The sequence below is a fragment of the Oncorhynchus masou genome, chromosome 5, assembly GCF_036934945.1.
Source record: "Oncorhynchus masou masou isolate Uvic2021 chromosome 5, UVic_Omas_1.1, whole genome shotgun sequence".
NCBI classification, from domain to species: domain Eukaryota; kingdom Metazoa; phylum Chordata; class Actinopteri; order Salmoniformes; family Salmonidae; genus Oncorhynchus; species Oncorhynchus masou.
The window spans coordinates 77,662,941-77,679,948 of NC_088216.1; the positions used below are offsets into that span (position 1 = coordinate 77,662,941).

General features: G+C 43.5%; 2 protein-coding genes across 2 annotated transcripts; both read right to left on the bottom strand.

The window, feature by feature from the left end:
- Nucleotides 1-764: 764 nt before the first annotated feature.
- On the bottom strand, nt 765-13,607 carry LOC135540303 (RNA-binding protein 5-B-like). Its single transcript, XM_064966887.1, is given in 26 exon segments — nt 765-1,908; nt 2,293-2,422; nt 3,036-3,105; nt 3,108-3,138; nt 3,275-3,349; nt 3,486-3,674; nt 3,788-3,865; nt 3,991-4,131; nt 4,348-4,530; nt 4,662-4,753; nt 5,043-5,160; nt 5,276-5,367; nt 5,737-5,800; nt 5,897-5,968; nt 6,050-6,137; nt 6,237-6,334; nt 6,558-6,718; nt 6,847-6,909; nt 7,274-7,334; nt 7,663-7,746; nt 8,440-8,513; nt 8,930-8,999; nt 9,217-9,375; nt 12,350-12,515; nt 13,212-13,236; nt 13,491-13,607. Coding segments are annotated over 25 exon segments (2,493 nt in total). The 5' UTR covers nt 13,220-13,236; nt 13,491-13,607; the 3' UTR covers nt 765-1,782.
- Nucleotides 13,608-13,847: 240 nt separating this feature from the next.
- On the bottom strand, nt 13,848-16,170 carry LOC135540305 (probable protein BRICK1-A). Its single transcript, XM_064966888.1, has 3 exons — nt 15,981-16,170; nt 15,184-15,266; nt 13,848-15,071 (listed from the first exon to the last, which is right to left on the bottom strand). Exons 1-3 carry the CDS (start codon nt 16,096-16,098, stop codon nt 15,045-15,047), a joined length of 228 nt encoding a protein of 75 aa, XP_064822960.1. The 5' UTR covers nt 16,099-16,170; the 3' UTR covers nt 13,848-15,044.
- Nucleotides 16,171-17,008: the final 838 nt, after the last annotated feature.

Genomic DNA, 17,008 nt, shown 5'->3' on the forward strand with positions numbered 1-17,008 from the left:
CACTCATCCGGCCGTGCATTATGATGGCCTCACAGCCACCATACAACTTCTGAAACCAATGTAGCAAGCCCATGAACAAAACAATGAGCTGGTGAAAGGGGCAGGGGGAGCCATTGGTCTAACAGAGAACCCCACTGGAGAGGAACGTCATTACCTGGAAGTGAGTCACCGGGGAGGAGAGGAACGCCATTACCTGGTCGTGAGTCATCGGGGAGGAGAGGAACGCCATTACCTGGTAGTGAGTCACCGGGGAGGAGAGGAACGCCATTACCTGGTAGTGAGTCACCAGGGAGGAGGGGAACGCCATTACCTGGTAGTGAGTCACCAGGTAGATCCTGGTGGAAAATTGGTAGCAGGTAGTTCAGTATTCTCTAGCTTCAGTTTGTTAGAATGGCCATGCCTGTGGTAAGAGGAAAGGAAGTGGGGGGTGGGGTGGACTGCATCTGCAGAACATTTATTTTAGGTTTAAATCAAATGTAGTGGCCCTGCTTCAGGAGAAATGTGACCCTAGAGCCCACACTATAAATGTATTCCGGATTTCTCTCTGTACTGACCGGTTGAGCAGCCAAATTTGGTATGTGACTCTAGATTGCATGTTATCCTCGTCAATTAGCCTTGCAATGAACTCAAATGTTAAGGATTCAAAGTTGAACATCTTGTGTAAATTTATATTTTAGTAATTTAGCAGACTTATCCAGTGACTTAGTCATTGCACTATACCTGGGGAGCTACGCTCATCACTTACAACCAATGTTCCACACAAATTGAGTGATCAATCTTATTTAATATTTTCTGTACAAAATGAGAAAGCATATCATACAGAATGTACAATAATTTAAATACTATTGCCACAACAAAAGGAGAAAACATGTCTATCTTCATTCTTACAGAAGGAAATAATGACCTGTGCGTATATATACACAAATTATAAGTTACATAATTCATAGTTTTACACTTTCTCCAATAAAGACCAGTCCTTTCTTTATGCCTCTCTTCCCTGCTAGGCTAATGAGTAAAGTAAACATAATTCTCCATCCAATCCCCTTGTCGAGCGTGTCATCTTCTCCATGCCGCCATTACAATCCCTTCAGCTCATCTCAAGGTGTCTTTTAATGGATGACTGTAGGGAAGGATGTTAGGATACCCCTGGATGATGGTCCCACACAGAAAGGAAGGGAACATAGGACCAGGGCCCAGATTCACAAAATCTTCCTATGAAGAAATTTCTTCTTAACTGCCATTTTTTCCTTAACTATAGACTAAGCAAAGATGCTATTCCTCAAAAAAGGGTTATTGGAACATTTCTTATGCTTCTCCTTAAGCAAAAAGTTAAGAAATTAGATTCTTGAATATAAAGTTCATGGAAATGTTGTTAATTCCAAGATAGCGAAACCCTTGTCTTAAACTCAGGGCAGTGAGAGAAAATGCAATTGAAAACAATTGAACATGTTTAATTCACACAAACTTCATCTGAAAGTATCAGTATTGATTATTTAAACCCAAGAACATGTTTTAGAATAGTAATCTCAGTAAGAAATACGGTAACATGATTGGCATTGCTAGTTAAAACGGTTGCTTAGCAACAAACATCCCAAGAAGATATTTGAGAAGATGGTAAGAAAAATCATAAAATCTTCAGATACTGTTGAGGAATTGCACTTACAAACATCTTTTTATATCCTTAAGAAGCTTCTTAAGTTTTTGCATAAGAAGTGTTTTGTGAATCTGGGCCCAGGTCCAGAAGGATGTGTCCATTCTTAGGAGGCAGGTGGATGGGGCAAATCACTCCATTTCAGTGAAGCGGGCAAACATGGCTTTGCGGACAGCGTCTTTGTATGTGTCAGAGGCAGACAGGCCGTAGCTGCTGCCTTTGGTTCCAAGACCAGCCCCTTTTGCCCTCAGCTGAGCCTGTAGAGAGATGACAGCAGGCCTGTGATCAGTAAAGCAATATGACACTGGAATCACTGGCATATTAAATAACCAAAAAAATCTCTATCCATCTCTATATACTTATTTTCCAATATATTGCTTAGGTGTTTAAACACATTCAGACAGTAAGGAAATTAGGTGGAGAGAAAGACTGTGGGAAGGGTGTGCCTAGGGATTGAACCCTGGTCTCCGGTGGGAAGTTGTATATGTGACGTGCCGGGGAATGTTACCTCTAAAACGGTTCTACATTTATACAGCAAACTTAACAGACTTGTTGTATATGAAAGACACCTGAACAGTTTCCTTATGTTTAGCTGTTGGGTTGAAGCAGCACTATTACTGGTTTAACTGGACGAGATTCACCTCTATAGGCGCAGTGATGCCCTGCTGGTTACGGCCCAGACCTCTGCCCTCCTGCCATCCCATGGCCTGCAGCATCTTGTTCCCTATGTTGTCACTGTTCAGACCGTCCTTGGTGGGTTGTTCATAGTTACTGCAGAGGGGGAAATGACACAACAATCATTATTACCCAATCTCATGTCACAGAACATCAATGTAGGTTCTTGAGTCAACGTATGCTTTGTTCACACTGCAGACCTTAATGCTCAAAGCAGTTTTGTTTTTCAAATCTGTTTTGGAATACTGACTTGTCCAAACAGCAAGTTACAAGCGACCAAATCAGGTGTTTGTTAAGACAGCAGTAATTTACTGACATGGCTACGCTAGTTGTCATAGTAACGATGGGTGTGTGTGCAGTGGTGTAGGCTGACTGGTGGTGGTGCTCGTGCTTCCTATCAGTCAGATGTTATGTAGCACGTTAAGGTGACAATGCCTGCCAAAGTTTCCCAGTTGCTTTGAATGTTCAAAATCATAGTAGAAGAACACTCAAAGGATAAGATTAACCAACTTTCAAAATGAGTCCTTTTTGGCTAGCCACAGCAGTCAACTAGCTAGCTAGTGGTTTAGCACACTCACATGGTTATTTTCATCTATGAAGGTGGTTTGAAATGTGTCTTGGAATATCAGAATATGGATTTGAGTCACTTCAAACTGCCAGTGTGAACAAGGCTTAAGAAGTATGTGCACGGCATAACACTAGCACTAACATGACTGGTGCTGGCTGTGCGGTGAATTTCTTCTTCTTGGGTGCTGGGGGTTCAGGGATGCCGTATTTTCTCTCCTCTCCGCAGCCCGGTCCCTGTACTTCATCTGTTCATAGACCGAGAGCAAGAAAGAGACACAGAGAGTGTGAATGAATGTAGAAACAAACCTGATAACAGGGTTTCTATTAACTGAACCCCAAACAAAACAGTTAGCAGCATCGTCTCCATGTCGGAGCCGTTACCTCAGTCTCTCTCCTCTCCTGCTCCTCCAGTTCAGCCTCACTCAGCTTAGATCTGCGGTGGACCTCCAGGTTTTGCTGGGAAAAGACAAATAAGTCAAAGACATTTACACTTCATTCATACATATCAAGCTCTTCCTTTCCCAGATTAGCTTTTCATAACAGTTGAGAAAGTGGACTATTTGAGTTCTTCCTTCGAGTCAGTGATAAGTACCTTATGGAGGTCTGAGAGCTGCTGGTGGCGCACCAGGCCGTCCTTATTGGGGAACTGTCTCCTACACAGCAGGCACGCCATCTTCTTCCAGTCTGTCAACTGGTCCTGCTCACTACCACCATGCTCCGGCTCTGCTGCACCCCCTTCCTCTGGGTCACTGTCTCCACTATAGGCTGCCACCAGACCAACCTGGAGAAGGACCACCAGATGGTTGTATATTAACTAGGTAGCTACCATACCAGACAGGAAAATGTACTCTAAAATTGCAGCTCATACATTGGAGTCTAGTAACAATATCTTACCTTGGCTGAGTTGGTTGGGGCCTGCTCCTCAGGGCGCTGCACTGCTTCTGACATCAGCATTTCCAAGCTTCCAGCCTGCTGTAAAGTTACACCACAACACTACTCAGTCCACCTCGTCAATCTACCATCAAGTCAATGTTAAGATTTCCTGGATGGGTTTTCTAAAGGATTCAAACTATCATGGATAGACTTAAAATGGCTACCTTCTTCTCGAAGAGTGTGAAGCCTGCGTCAGCGGCCGCGGCCTCTTTCCTCTCCTCCTGGCTGACGGGCTGGAAGCTGCTCTTAAAGTTCTCCTTCTGCTTGTTCAGACTCTTCGCCCAGCGCTCCATGTCCTTAGCGATCTGAAAGGCCAACCAGAACACCTCAGACACACCAACCACGGTATTCAGCAGTATCATTGTCTATCACTGTAATCCATGTGTATTTAATGTGTGTTAAGTCTTGTGTGCTCCTCTGCTGCAGAACCAATTGCCCCCTCTTAGACAAATACACTTGAACAAACTACACACAATTATCACAAGTCTAAAGTTTTGCTGTCTTGATATCCCTCTGCCTACCTGCTGAGCAGTCTTGCTCTTGGGCTTTTCTTGTTTCCTCTCCTTGGATTCCTTAGCCTCGTTGCTAGCTGCTGCTGATGCATTCGCACTCTGCTCAGTTTGGTCGGCGGCTGAGGCAGGGACGTACGTCTGCTTCTCACTGTCCCAGTAGAGGTACTGCTGCGTCTGGGAGTTGTAGTAGTACTGAAGGAAAGGAGAAACTACAACTATCAAAACACATACATCCACAGACCAAGTGTTCGCACAACTCAGACGGCATTGTGGAACAATGCAAAACAGCAAGAGAAAACACAGACTGGTGTGTGGGTACTAACGTGGGTATTTGGGTCGTAGTAGAGGCCAGTTTGAGGGTCGAAGTAGAAGCCAGAGGATTCGTCATACTGGTAGGTAGAGGTATCAGGTACAGCTGAGGATGAAGACAGAGTATGGAATATTAAAAGAGTCAAACACCTGGCTTGAACAGAGTAGATCATTTTACATCTGAAAGCTTTCCACAAGTGTTCTATTGTTTTCAATTCTGCACTGGAACCTGCAGTGTCCGTCAGACAGGGAACCTGCAGTGTCCGTCAGACAGGGAACCTGCAGTGTCCGTCAGACAGGGAACCTGCAGTGTCCGTCAGACAGGGAACCTGCAGTGTCCGTCAGACAGGGAACCTGCAGTGTCCGTCAGACAGGTAGGCGAGCGAGGCTCTAACCTGTGTCAGTGGCCAGTCCAGAGAGTGTCGCTGTGGCTGTGGAAACCGGCGCTGTCATCGCAGCTGCCGAGTGAATTCCGGTCTGTTTTGCTTCCAGTTGCTGGGCCAATTGCAACGCCTGCAAAGACACAATTGGTAATTGTGGTAATCTTTACAGTGAGCACATTGTGAGTTGTGCAGTAAATAAGGCTGTGTGTCATGACAAGCTCATAGGTTAAATACATAGGACTTACTTGTGTGGCAGTGTGACTGATGAGGTTGGATTGGTAGACCTGTGCACCTTGTGAGATCACCACTCCTGTAGCTGCTGGGACACCTGGAGCCGCTGTCAATACAAGACTCCCAGGTTTTATAACATGCTATTACCAACACCTCTTTTGGAAACAGATCTTTAGTACCTGATGCCTTACCATACAAGTCAATGATTGTCATAATGCTTCCAATGCTTCCTACATCCTTCACAGTACAAGTAGTGTCAACAGCGTACTGATGTAGAACACTGACACGACCACCTGGGATTCCAACACCCCTAACCCTCTTTATCCCTAATTATTAAAGCAGCTAGGGGTTCTGTAGAAACACTGTACAACAAACTGACAAAAGGACAGCCCTGCCTTACTGACCTCGCTACAGGGAAAGTATCTGTTAAAGGTATCGACACGGAATGAACTGCAGACTGTATGTTTCCTCTTACCTCCCAGTATTCCGTTCCCCTGGGAAGGGTCTCCTGCTGCCTGCTGGTAGTAGGCTTGGTAGTCCTAGCAACACAAGGAAGTCAGTCAGTCACATTGGAGCATTTGCAATAAACCCCAGAGATTTCCAGACTGGGGTAACCTCCCCGCCGATCATCATACCTGTGTGTAGGGAGCGTAGCCCTCCTCTAGGTAGCTGTACTCTGACAGATGTCCTTCAGCACCCTGCTGAGGCTAGGAAGGAATACACTGCATCTTAGTATGTGTGTGGCAAAACAAAAGACTGTGGCTGAATATGAGCGGTGTGTGGGTTACCTGGCTGGAGGACCACTGGGCAGCAGCGATGGCTGTGCTGGCCACAGAGAAGGCACTGATCCGGTTACCGTCTGGGAGCAAGAGATCCCTGAAGAAAGGAGAGTCAAGATTAGAGACGCTGCCATCACTACACCCTCTGAGGACATAATTTACTGAAAACCACTGACATCTGTGACAGGACACTCACTTCCTGGCACTCTTGGCATAGTCCACACCAATGGTCTTTCCATCCAGCTTGAGAGGAGGCTGTAGTCCTTGTAGGATGGTTAGAAGCTGAGATGCCTCCTGTGACGCAGAAAAAAACAAAGCACTTAAGACTATTTTACACAGAAACAGTTATACAGATTTTACTTAATCAAGCCAAAGATGAGAAGCACCAGTCGAGCAATATGGCCATTCATAATCATAAGGGACATCAATGAAGTCAGAGGATGTTCTGTAGAGAAACTAAAATCAAAGACCATATCATGTGTATATGTGGAGACGTCTGCTTAAAAGGATGGTGTACCAGAGGGGAGGAGAGCTGTACAAAGGTGAAGCCTCTGTTCTGACCCGTCTGTTTGTCCTTAATGAGACGGATGTTGCTGGGTGACAGGTTGGCGTGGGGGGCCAGGGCTGTCAGGATGGCCTCCACCGTGGTCAAAGGGGCTATGTTCCTCAGGATGATTGCTGGAGAGGACATGAACACATAGTCTAAAGTCTCTCACTGGCTCTCCTCAAACCCCCCTCCCCATGACATCTGACAGGACATTATGGGTGTGTGTCTGTGGGCTGCCCATTTGTGGAGAGGTACTCACTGTCGCCGTAGTAGTCTCCACTCGGCTGGATCTCTGTGACTCCAGTGGTGTTGGTCTCACCCTCTGTTGAGGCAGACAGAATGAGAGCAGGGCATTAACGTCATCTCACCCTCAGTACCCATGAGAGTCCAGGACATGAGTTAGAAAAAAAAAAATCCGCTCCACAGGGATTTGACATCCTCGCTATTCCGCCAGTCAATTCTCACGTACGTTTTCAGCTAAATCTGATTTGTTCACAATACTAAGGAATATGATTGGTCAGTGTTTATGGGGCCATGATGACAGTCATGTTAATAGGGTTGGCATTTCTAAAGTATATATATCAGTATTCTGTACTGGTCCTGTGCGCAGCCCCTCTTGCCTGAACATTGTCTCAGGCCATCCAGATGGGTGCAGGCAGTGGCTTCCTGGTTCAGGAACTACTTACCAGCTTTAGCTGCTCCACACCTGAAGCACTTCAGCCTCCTCCGGAAATTGTACAGGCCGCACTGCAAGCAACCGGTCACATCATTTTTATTGATAATACAGCTACTTATGTCCAGGACACTGCTGCCTCAGATGAATAGCAAACTAACAGCGGTGCAGCATACGGTACTTACCTGAGCCAAATGCTCACCCTGGCAACTAATGAAATCAGGGATCCCTATATCTAACGACGTGCTCCAACTCATTTGGCAGGAGCTCATTCTGGACTATAAGGTAACTAACAATTGAGGGCCTAACGTTGTCACTACAGCATTTCAGATAGGAGTGGAAGGTAAATATAGGTGTGGGCAGCAGGGTTGGACATGGAGTCAAGCCACAAAAGAAACTTACAGTGTTGCAGAGCCAGTCTTCAAACTTGTGTCGCGGGATGCTGTAGTGCATGGCCACACTCTTGCCTTGGATGACCAGGAGTTTCTGCAAGAGGAGGTTCAAAATGTTGGTAATTTCAAGCTTCCTGGCAGGCACAGGTCTCACTCTAGCTGCAACCAAAGAACAAGCAGTGCTGGCAGGTAGGGAAGGGACCCCCGGTTGGAGTTTGTGTCAAAGACAGACAAAGATGTGTATGTGAGCTTGTGTACAGAGGGTTCTTAAAGTGTTTGGGACCCGAGTGTCCAGACTGAGCCGGAGCAGTGTGTATAATGTTAACATGAGAGATACTTTTATCAGCTTTCCTAGAACCAGGGATAAGCTTCCCACAACAGACATTGGATGAAAATTAATTTGCTAAGAAGCACAGCATAAATTAAAGAAATCAAAAGGGGGGGGGTGCTCAAATTGGAGAGGCCACTGGGCTATAAGGAGTAGAAATTCACCATTTGTCCCCCAAAGGCCTTAGGCCAATTTTATTTAATCAACAGGGGGGGGGGGGGGGCTGAAATGGAATTAGGATCAGTGAAATGCTAAATAAACCTCTAAAATCATGCAGTCTTTCAGGTACCATATTCAGATTCCAATATTGTATTCTCCAACTAAAAATCCACATTTCCATCGAAATCTCAGTTCTTATTTATAAATCACTTTGGTTGCCATTTGGTTGTCTTTTTTCAGAGCCTCAAGGTAAAAAAAAAACAAGTAAAAAAAAACTAGATTTGGCGATTGTGAAGCAACCTGATTGGTCTCCATCCATCGGGTAGCATCTTGCAAGTGATAAAACTCCACGAAGACGAAACCTCGGCTTATACCTAGAGACAGCATTCAAATATAGACGGGAGGAGTGTTAGTCAGAGTCCATGGGCACAACATTAAAACTCTGTCACAAACTGCTTCAGGGGCCAGTACGGCAAACAGTGGGCCCTTCCTTTTGGGTTTTGCCATAGCAAGAAATGCTGCAGGATGACACTGGCCCAGACATACTCAGTGTGCCTCTATGATCAGTGTTTCTTTCATTTAAAACAGCTTGGCTGGCTGATGGCCTTTCTTACCTTTTCGCTCCACATCTTAAGACAAAATAAAATTGTTTCTTTGCTTGACATTAATTCTTAACAATTTCCTATTTTTATGTTGCTATAGCAAAACTGAAGTCAACTGAAGCAGATTGGCCCTGTAGTCAAATATAGTGTGGGGGGAGGGGGGGCTGCGTGGTACACCTGGGTCTCACCTGTCCTCTTTTTCATCAGGCGGACATCTATTGGCTGGGGTCCCTCCAGCTGGTCCAGGGCAGCTCGGATCTGGACGGCAAGAGAAGGACAGACATTAAATCCATAGCCTTAAGTTCTGGAACACATTTCACTTGACATTATACATAGTTACTAATGTCTCCTTTAGTTTCACTGTATAGCCTACTCTTCGCAGAGTAGGCTATACAGTAGTGCCCCCACCCTTCTTCGCAGAGAAAATGGCAGCCAACCAAACCACAGGTGTTGTGTCTAAAGCAGAGAAACTTACGTCTCCCTCTGTAATGTGAAGAGACAGGCCCCGGAGCATGATGGTTTTACTCTCCTTCTCCTCCCCTGGCTCCTCCCTGTATTCCTGCTCAGGGTAGTCTCCATCAGAGTGGTAACAGTCTTCAGATCTATCGCTGTTCCGTCGCTTCCTGTCTCTCTGCTGGAGTGGATAAAACAGTGTGCATCAGCATGGACCAATGCTAACTTTTGTCCTCGCTATCCCAAATAACCAAAAACCTACTGTCCAGAACAGAATTTCTACTGGCTAGGACATGGTGTAGTTCTTAAATTCATTGGGTCTTTGCAGGGCCTATAGGTTGACATGCCTTCTCGCCATATTCAGCTATTAAATGGGCTACATCTGGTTATTAATATATATATATATTATATAAATATAAAAGGGGCATTGCAGTCAAAAATGTGCTTTCTGTGTATTATATATTCAAATCAAATTGTATGGCACATGCACCAAATACAACAAGAGGAATAAAATATGCAAGAATGGAGATATATACAGGGAGAACCAGATCAATGCGCAGGTGTATGAAGTATTTGAGGGAGATATATAAATGAAAGCAGTGTAAAGTGACTAGGCATCAGGATAGATGATAATAATAAAGGTATTTAAGGTAGATGAAGGCAGGGTAAATTGACTTGGCATCAGGATAGATAATAAGGCTTTAATAAGGCAACACTAGATGTTTGAACATTGATGTGAGGACTTGCTTCCATTCAGCCACAAGAGCATTCGTGAGGTCGGGCACTGATGTTGGCCATTAGGGCTGGCTCGGTGTCGGCCTTCCATTTCATCCCAAAGGTACTCGATGGGGTTGCGGTGAGGCCTTTGCGCAGGCCAGTCAAATTCTTTCACACCGATCGACAAACCATTTCTGTATGGACCTTGCTTAGTGCGAGGGGGAATTGTCATGGAACAGGAAAAGGCCTTCCCTAAAACTGTTGCCACAAAGTTGGAAGCATAGAATTGTCTAGAATGCCATTGTATTCTGCAGCGTTAAGATTCCCCTTCACTGGAACTAAGGGGCCTTGCCCAAACCATGAAAAATATGGCCTACCACTTTGTGGCTGAGGCGTTGTTGCTCCTAGACGTTTCCACTTCACAATAACAGCACTTACAGTTGCTTGGGGCAGCTCTATCAGGGCAGAAATTTGACAAACTGACTTGTTGGAAAGGTGGCATCCTATGATGGCAAGAACGTTGAAAGTCACTGAGCTCTTCATTAAGGCCATTCTACTGCCAATGTTTTCCTATGGAGTTTGCATGGCTGTGTGCTTGATTTTATATACCCGTCAGAAACGGGTGTGGCTAAAATAGTTGAATTCACTCATTTGAAGGGGTGTCCACATACCACATTGTATATATAGTATAGTTTTCCTTTACATAAAAAACATTAAACCAAAACATACACAGAAAATGGCTTCATTTTCATCAGATGACAACAGATGTGCAAAGCTATTTCACTAGCAGTCACAAGTAAATGAGCTAACAATGAAAAGGCAAGGTACATGTATAATGTTTTTCCTAGAAAAAACATAGCTAGCTATATTTCCCCATGTTTAGCTTGAAGTTAATCTTGTATTTTACTGGAAAATAAATAAAATAGGCTACATGAGAAAAGTAGCTACACATCAAATCAGACCGCTGTCTGCTGATAAATTCGCCAATGGTCATTCTTCATCTGAGTGGAGAATTGCAACTGAAGCACAAAATTTGTATGATGCAGATCATACAGTAGGCTAGCCAAGACTAGTTGTTTTATTTGTAGCTTCTTTTTGTAGACTACCAACAGTAGCCAGCATTTTGTTAGTATGTTCACTATTGAAGGTTTACTTTTGTAAATCATGTTCCCCTAAAATAAATAAGCTCAGCGAGTAGATTGATGGGCACTTCTTTTTCCTCTGGACAGCTCACGTGTGATGTGTGAAGTAGAGGCTGACCGATTATGATTTTTCAACGCCGATACCGATTATTGGAGGACCAAAAAAAAGCCGATACCGATTAATCGGCCGATTTAAAAACAAAATGTATATGTAATAATGACAATTACAACAATACTGAATGAACACTTATTTTTATTTTTTTACCCCCTTTTTCATGGTATCCAATTGTTACTATCTTGTCTCATCGCTACAACTCCCGTACGGGCTCGGGAGAGACAAAGGTTGAAAGTCATACGTCCTTCGATACACAACCCAACCAAGCCGCACTGCTTCTTAACACAGCACGCATCCAACCCGGGAGCCAGCCGCACCAATGTGTCGGAGGAAACACCGTGCACCTGGCAACCTTGGTTAGTGTGCACTGCGCCCGGCCCGCCACAGGAGTCGCTGGTGCGCGATGATACAAGGATATCCCTACCGGCCAAACCCTCCCTAACCCGGACGCTATGCCAATTGTGCCTCACCCCATGGACCTCCCTGTCACAACAGAGCCTGGGGGCAAACCCAGAGTCTCTGGTGGCACAGCTGGTGCTGCAGTACAGCGCCCTTAACCACTGCGCCACCCGGGAGGCCCATATTGAACACTTATTTTAACTTAATATAATACATCAATAAAATCTGACAAGGAAAAAAATCTGTCGTTCTGCCCCTGAACGAGGCAGTTAACCCACCGTTCCTAGGCCGTCATTGAAAATAAGAAAGTGTTCTTAACTGACTTGCCTAGTTAAATGTAGGTATAAAAATAAAATAAAAAAGATTTAAAATAAATTGACGCCCAAAAATACTGATTGTTATGAAAACTTTTCCTGATTAATCGGTCGACCTCTAGTGTGAAGGCATCAACTCATGTACTGCTTGGAAAGTTGTGACTCGCTGGAGCATGGTGGTGTTAGAATGAAAGACCAATCAAATTGTTCAAATTGCATGATTTTTCCACTTGTAGTCTTTAATGCTTTTCAATGGCAGAACGCGACACTAAAGGTAAATGTTGAACCGGAAGGCAAAAATGTGCTGAAAAGTTACTGGCCCGGTCAGGACAGACGAGATTCACTGGCCCAGGCCCAGCGTTGATACCGGTCCCTGATCAGTGGACTCTACTAGTAGTCAATGAGATTGGTTTTGGATGCACTCCCATTACAAGTCATGTCACTGGGTGTCTGACTCAGAACACATACCTCTGGACTGCCTCTGCTCCCCCGGCGTTCTCCTCCATCGTAGCGTTCGCTGTGTCTCTCTTCTCCCCATCGGCGCATGTCCTGCTCTCCCCTCTCACGCCACTCTGACTCACCCCGGCCCAGATCGTTGCCGCCGTATCTGCCGCTACGCTCTGTGCGACTCAACCTGTGCACAGTCAGGCATACATACACAGTAAAAAGCTGATTGAAATATGACACACTCAAGGAATAAAGAATGTGTTCCAATGCAATTGTATATTGGTCAAGATAACTTCCAAGCACTTTTATTTACAGTTAGAAATGTAATCCTCCCAATTCTGATTTATTCTTCAAGCTGAAATGGTTGTGTGTGGATTTAATCAAGAGGGTTATCCAACAAACCACTGCATTCAAGTCTGGTCTCAGACTAAATACGAAATGCTGAGACCTGGTTGTGCGTTCTCATACTGAGAATGTCACTGATGATGCGATGCCCAACGCCCTAGCCAGTTTAATAGGAGGGAGAGTTGCTTACTAGCAAACCATGGAATGGTAAACATTACATAAGCCAAAATCAGCAAGCTAAATTACTTTGACCGAAATATTATTGCAAGTTAGGCAACTTAGTAGGTTCGATCCCGGGCTGTATCACAACCGAGGGTGATTGGGAGTCCCATAGGGTGGGGCACAACTGGCCCAGCTTTGTCCGGGTTAGGGGAGGGTTTGTCCGGGGTAGACCGTCATTGTAAAATAAGAAATGGTTTTTAACCGACTTGCCTAGTTAAATAAAAGGTCAAACAAAAAAAGTAGCTTGTTAACGTTAGCTAACTTGCTAGCGAGACAATACAGTACCTATAATATTTTTATGCTGAATTAAACTCACCGTCCCATTTCAATGGTTGTCACGACTATCAAATGGTGGAGATGTGTGGAATTGGGGGACAAGAAAAAATGTGTATTATTATTCCAGCATGTAAATACAACCTAGTTAGCTAGAAAGTCGGCTTGTCTGCTGAAAGCAGAGGCAAGATGGAGACACAATGACGTACGCTTCAAGCTAACGTTAGCTGATTGAGACTTGCCTTGAGCTAGCTGGTACCTAGGTTAAGAACACAAATAGTAACGCATAGGAGTACAACTATACAGAAGCATTGTAACTCACCAGTTTAAACAAGCTTTAAAATAGTATACAAATATGTTTGAAAACAATTCAAGGACTTGCACATTTCAAAGGGAAAAATGGTGTTTGACTCGTCAACACTTTCTCCTTCCCAAGATGCTTAGGGCTGGAACGTGGAAAAAGACGATGCATGTTGGGTAACGAAGTTTTTTCAAGGGTGATCGGTGCCTTCGTACGCGGTAAGGTGTAGCCTGTCCTGCCTGGTTTTCACAGGCCTAAAACATTCCACACAGGTCTATAACATTTAATGAAAGGCAACATCGGGAGCTTGTGAGCGTGAGAATGAATAATCTTTACTACTCAAACCTTTTGTCTGGAGAAAATGACACATAGCTGCACTTTCAATGTTAGTTTCTTTATTTTTTTTGTTGCCATAAAACAATTGTCACTATGTACTGTACAAAAATGACCATGAGATAGTAATAGAAGATTAATAAATACACACAAACAGCAACAGTGTCAACTTGGCACTTGGGGACATAAGCCTCTCATTTTGATTTTGTCATTCATGATTCACAGCAGGTAAATCAACTGTTCAAATGTTTCAAACACAGGTGGATGTATGCTTAGACATTCACTTGGCAAGATAAACAAAGCAAGAATGCAGTTGTACAGTGATTTCTTGAGTGATAAGCTTGTCCTTCTCCACTCTACGATTGAGTGCACATAATACACTGTTTGAACCATAAAAATGGATGAAATAGCCTTCTCATGAATTTAGTATGGAGTTTAAAACTGTTAACACACAAAATAGTCAGGTATATGTTCAGAATCAAACAAAAAAGGTCCAAACAAATTGAGCCAAATGTAGCCTCTTTGTAGAATCAGTGAGTGAAATACTTACACACTTGTCACTAATATGTAGGCTCAGCATTCCCAAACAGTCCCATTACAAGTCAGAATGTTGAACAAACTTCATTTCAGCTTACTTTACCTGTTGCCTGCCAATTTTGTCCCTATGTCAGAGGTAATCTGATACAAAATATCCACAGGTAAGTGTTATCAACCCGACCTTCAGTACACTAGTCTGTATATCGTTTGTATTTTATTTTCAATATGGATGTAATTTGCACTTGACAAACACTTACACAATATGGCTGAGCCTAAATTAACAGCAAACACTTCCAGCTGATTGCGAGGAAATGTTCTTCGGTCGACTATATTTGGCTATTGTCTACATATTGTGCATCGATAGATTGAAAATACAAGTGACAGAACCTACTGGCGCCACAAAAAGTCAGGTAAACAACACTTTCCTGTGGATACCCTATCTCCACCTACTGCCAAAAGGACCAACAGCATGTACAACTGGTAGAGTAAGTGTAAATATCATTTTAGTAAACATTCTGCTTTGTAGAGACTATTGCATATTTTTAACAGCGACTTCTTTCAGATGGATATCCATGGAGTAACCATGGAAAAGTCTGATGTTTAGGCAAAGCCAAATGTAAACTATACAGTAAGTACGTATAAAATAATTAACAGAAAATTAGGAAAAGTGGTGTAGTCATGGTGTTTCAGCAGTCATCTGGAGGTCTAGGTCAGGGTTTCACCTTTAGTAACCTTGGGAGTGAGAAACAGATACATAATGAATTTCAGATGTTCCAACAGATTTTTTTCTATACCAGTATTTTATAACCTCATACCATCATGTGCATATTTCAAAACCACTTACCCTTGCTTCAATGTATTCAATCCTCCGCTCCAAGGCAGTTAGCTTCTCATTAAGAGTGGCTAACCGGGACCGACAGGACATATCTGGAAAATAAATTCACATGAAAATTGACTTGATGTTTTGTTCTTATTCATTTCATATTGTCCATTCCAGAAAGGTTCCAACAATTGTGATGGATGCGTAGCCATGCCAGCTGAGTACAGTTTGACTTAGATTGGTTTGGCCCTATTATTATTAAGCTATTAGGGTCAAGTTCATTTTAGGTAGATCACTACAGTAAATATAACCTCGAGGTCATAGCACAATCCACAGGACACTCAATTTAAACATATGGTTTGTGTGATGCCAGACAATAGTAAAAAAAAAAAAAAAAGAAAAAGTATAACAATATAGCATTAACCTGACCCCAGATCTCTGTATGAAATGTGTAACTAACTCCTCAGACACTACTTGGCATGTGTGGGACCAGGACATTCATAATGCAACTGGCAATTGTTGTGCAACAACCACTGCTACCTAAAGCTAGCGTCGTATGCGGGCTAGATAAGCAGCCACCAATGGACTGCACCAGGGCTATGCTCTCTCAGGTCATGGCAAGCTCACAAGACAGTAACAACATTACACGCTGGCCAGCTATCAAATACTGTTACCGCTACTCGTACGGAGTCCAAGCTAGCTAGTAAGTATTCGTTAGCTAGCTAACGTTAACTAGGAGTGGTCGATTGCTTGTTTAGCTAGATAGCTAACGAGCGAGCCACTGGACGAAAGCAGGAAGGAATGCCTTGGGTAAAGCTTACCAAATGAATTTAGGAAATCGGCAATCTTCTTGATGCTACTCGTGATCACTTCTATATACTCGCGATTTGCCCAATCCTGATGGATTTCTCTTTGAACTGGGTCATCCTGGATAGACATCTTTACGAGTTTGCTAAACTCAATACTTCCGCCGTCTGGTAGGGTGCGCCAAATGCTGTCACCAAGGGGGGTTGGGTGGGTTGATCGCATGGTAAGAGCTATCTGGGATACTTGGGACGTCCATACCCTAACCGTAACCACAACCCTTCCCAATAACTATTTGAAATGGCAACTTCAGAAACCTTTCCAGCAACATAAACTCACACGAAAGAGCTTACATGCTCATAATCAGTTTGCTCACGAGCCACATTCATCATGTCCAACTAGCTACTTCATCACGAGACAAGGATGGCGGTTGCAGATTCCAATACCTTCAAAAGTTTAGCAAGTTCGAACTTTAACAATCAGTCAGAGTTATCAAACAAGCAACATCAGCGACAATGGTGAGGCCAACAAGCACTAACCCGCACCACACACAAGAGCTAATGTTAATGTACTTGTTATTTCAGATCGCTTGACACGATATATATCTATATATAGATCTATATATATATATGCTAGCTAACACCCGATCGCTGTTCCATGGTGCTGAAGTACAAAGGTAGCTAGTTGTTTGTTGTTGCTATTAGCTTGAAGCTTTAGGCATATCAACAATGACCATTTCTATACTTCTATAATCAATTTAAAAAATAGCTAAGAAACTTGCCTTATCAAATGTCAAGGGGGTCAGGGTCAATATGCCCAGAAACATGGGTCATCCACTCAGGTCTGGTTTTTTTGGGGGGTGGGGGACAACTCATAAGCAAAATATTTAAGTGGCAGTGGAGAGAAAAACCTGCACCTTTAAAGCTATTTTCCTGCAATTCAACACATTTTAAATTGGGACGGAGAAAACATTTAGCAATTTTAAAGCTATTTTCCTGCAATTCTACACATTCTACTACAGATATCTGAGTGAGAGTGACAAACA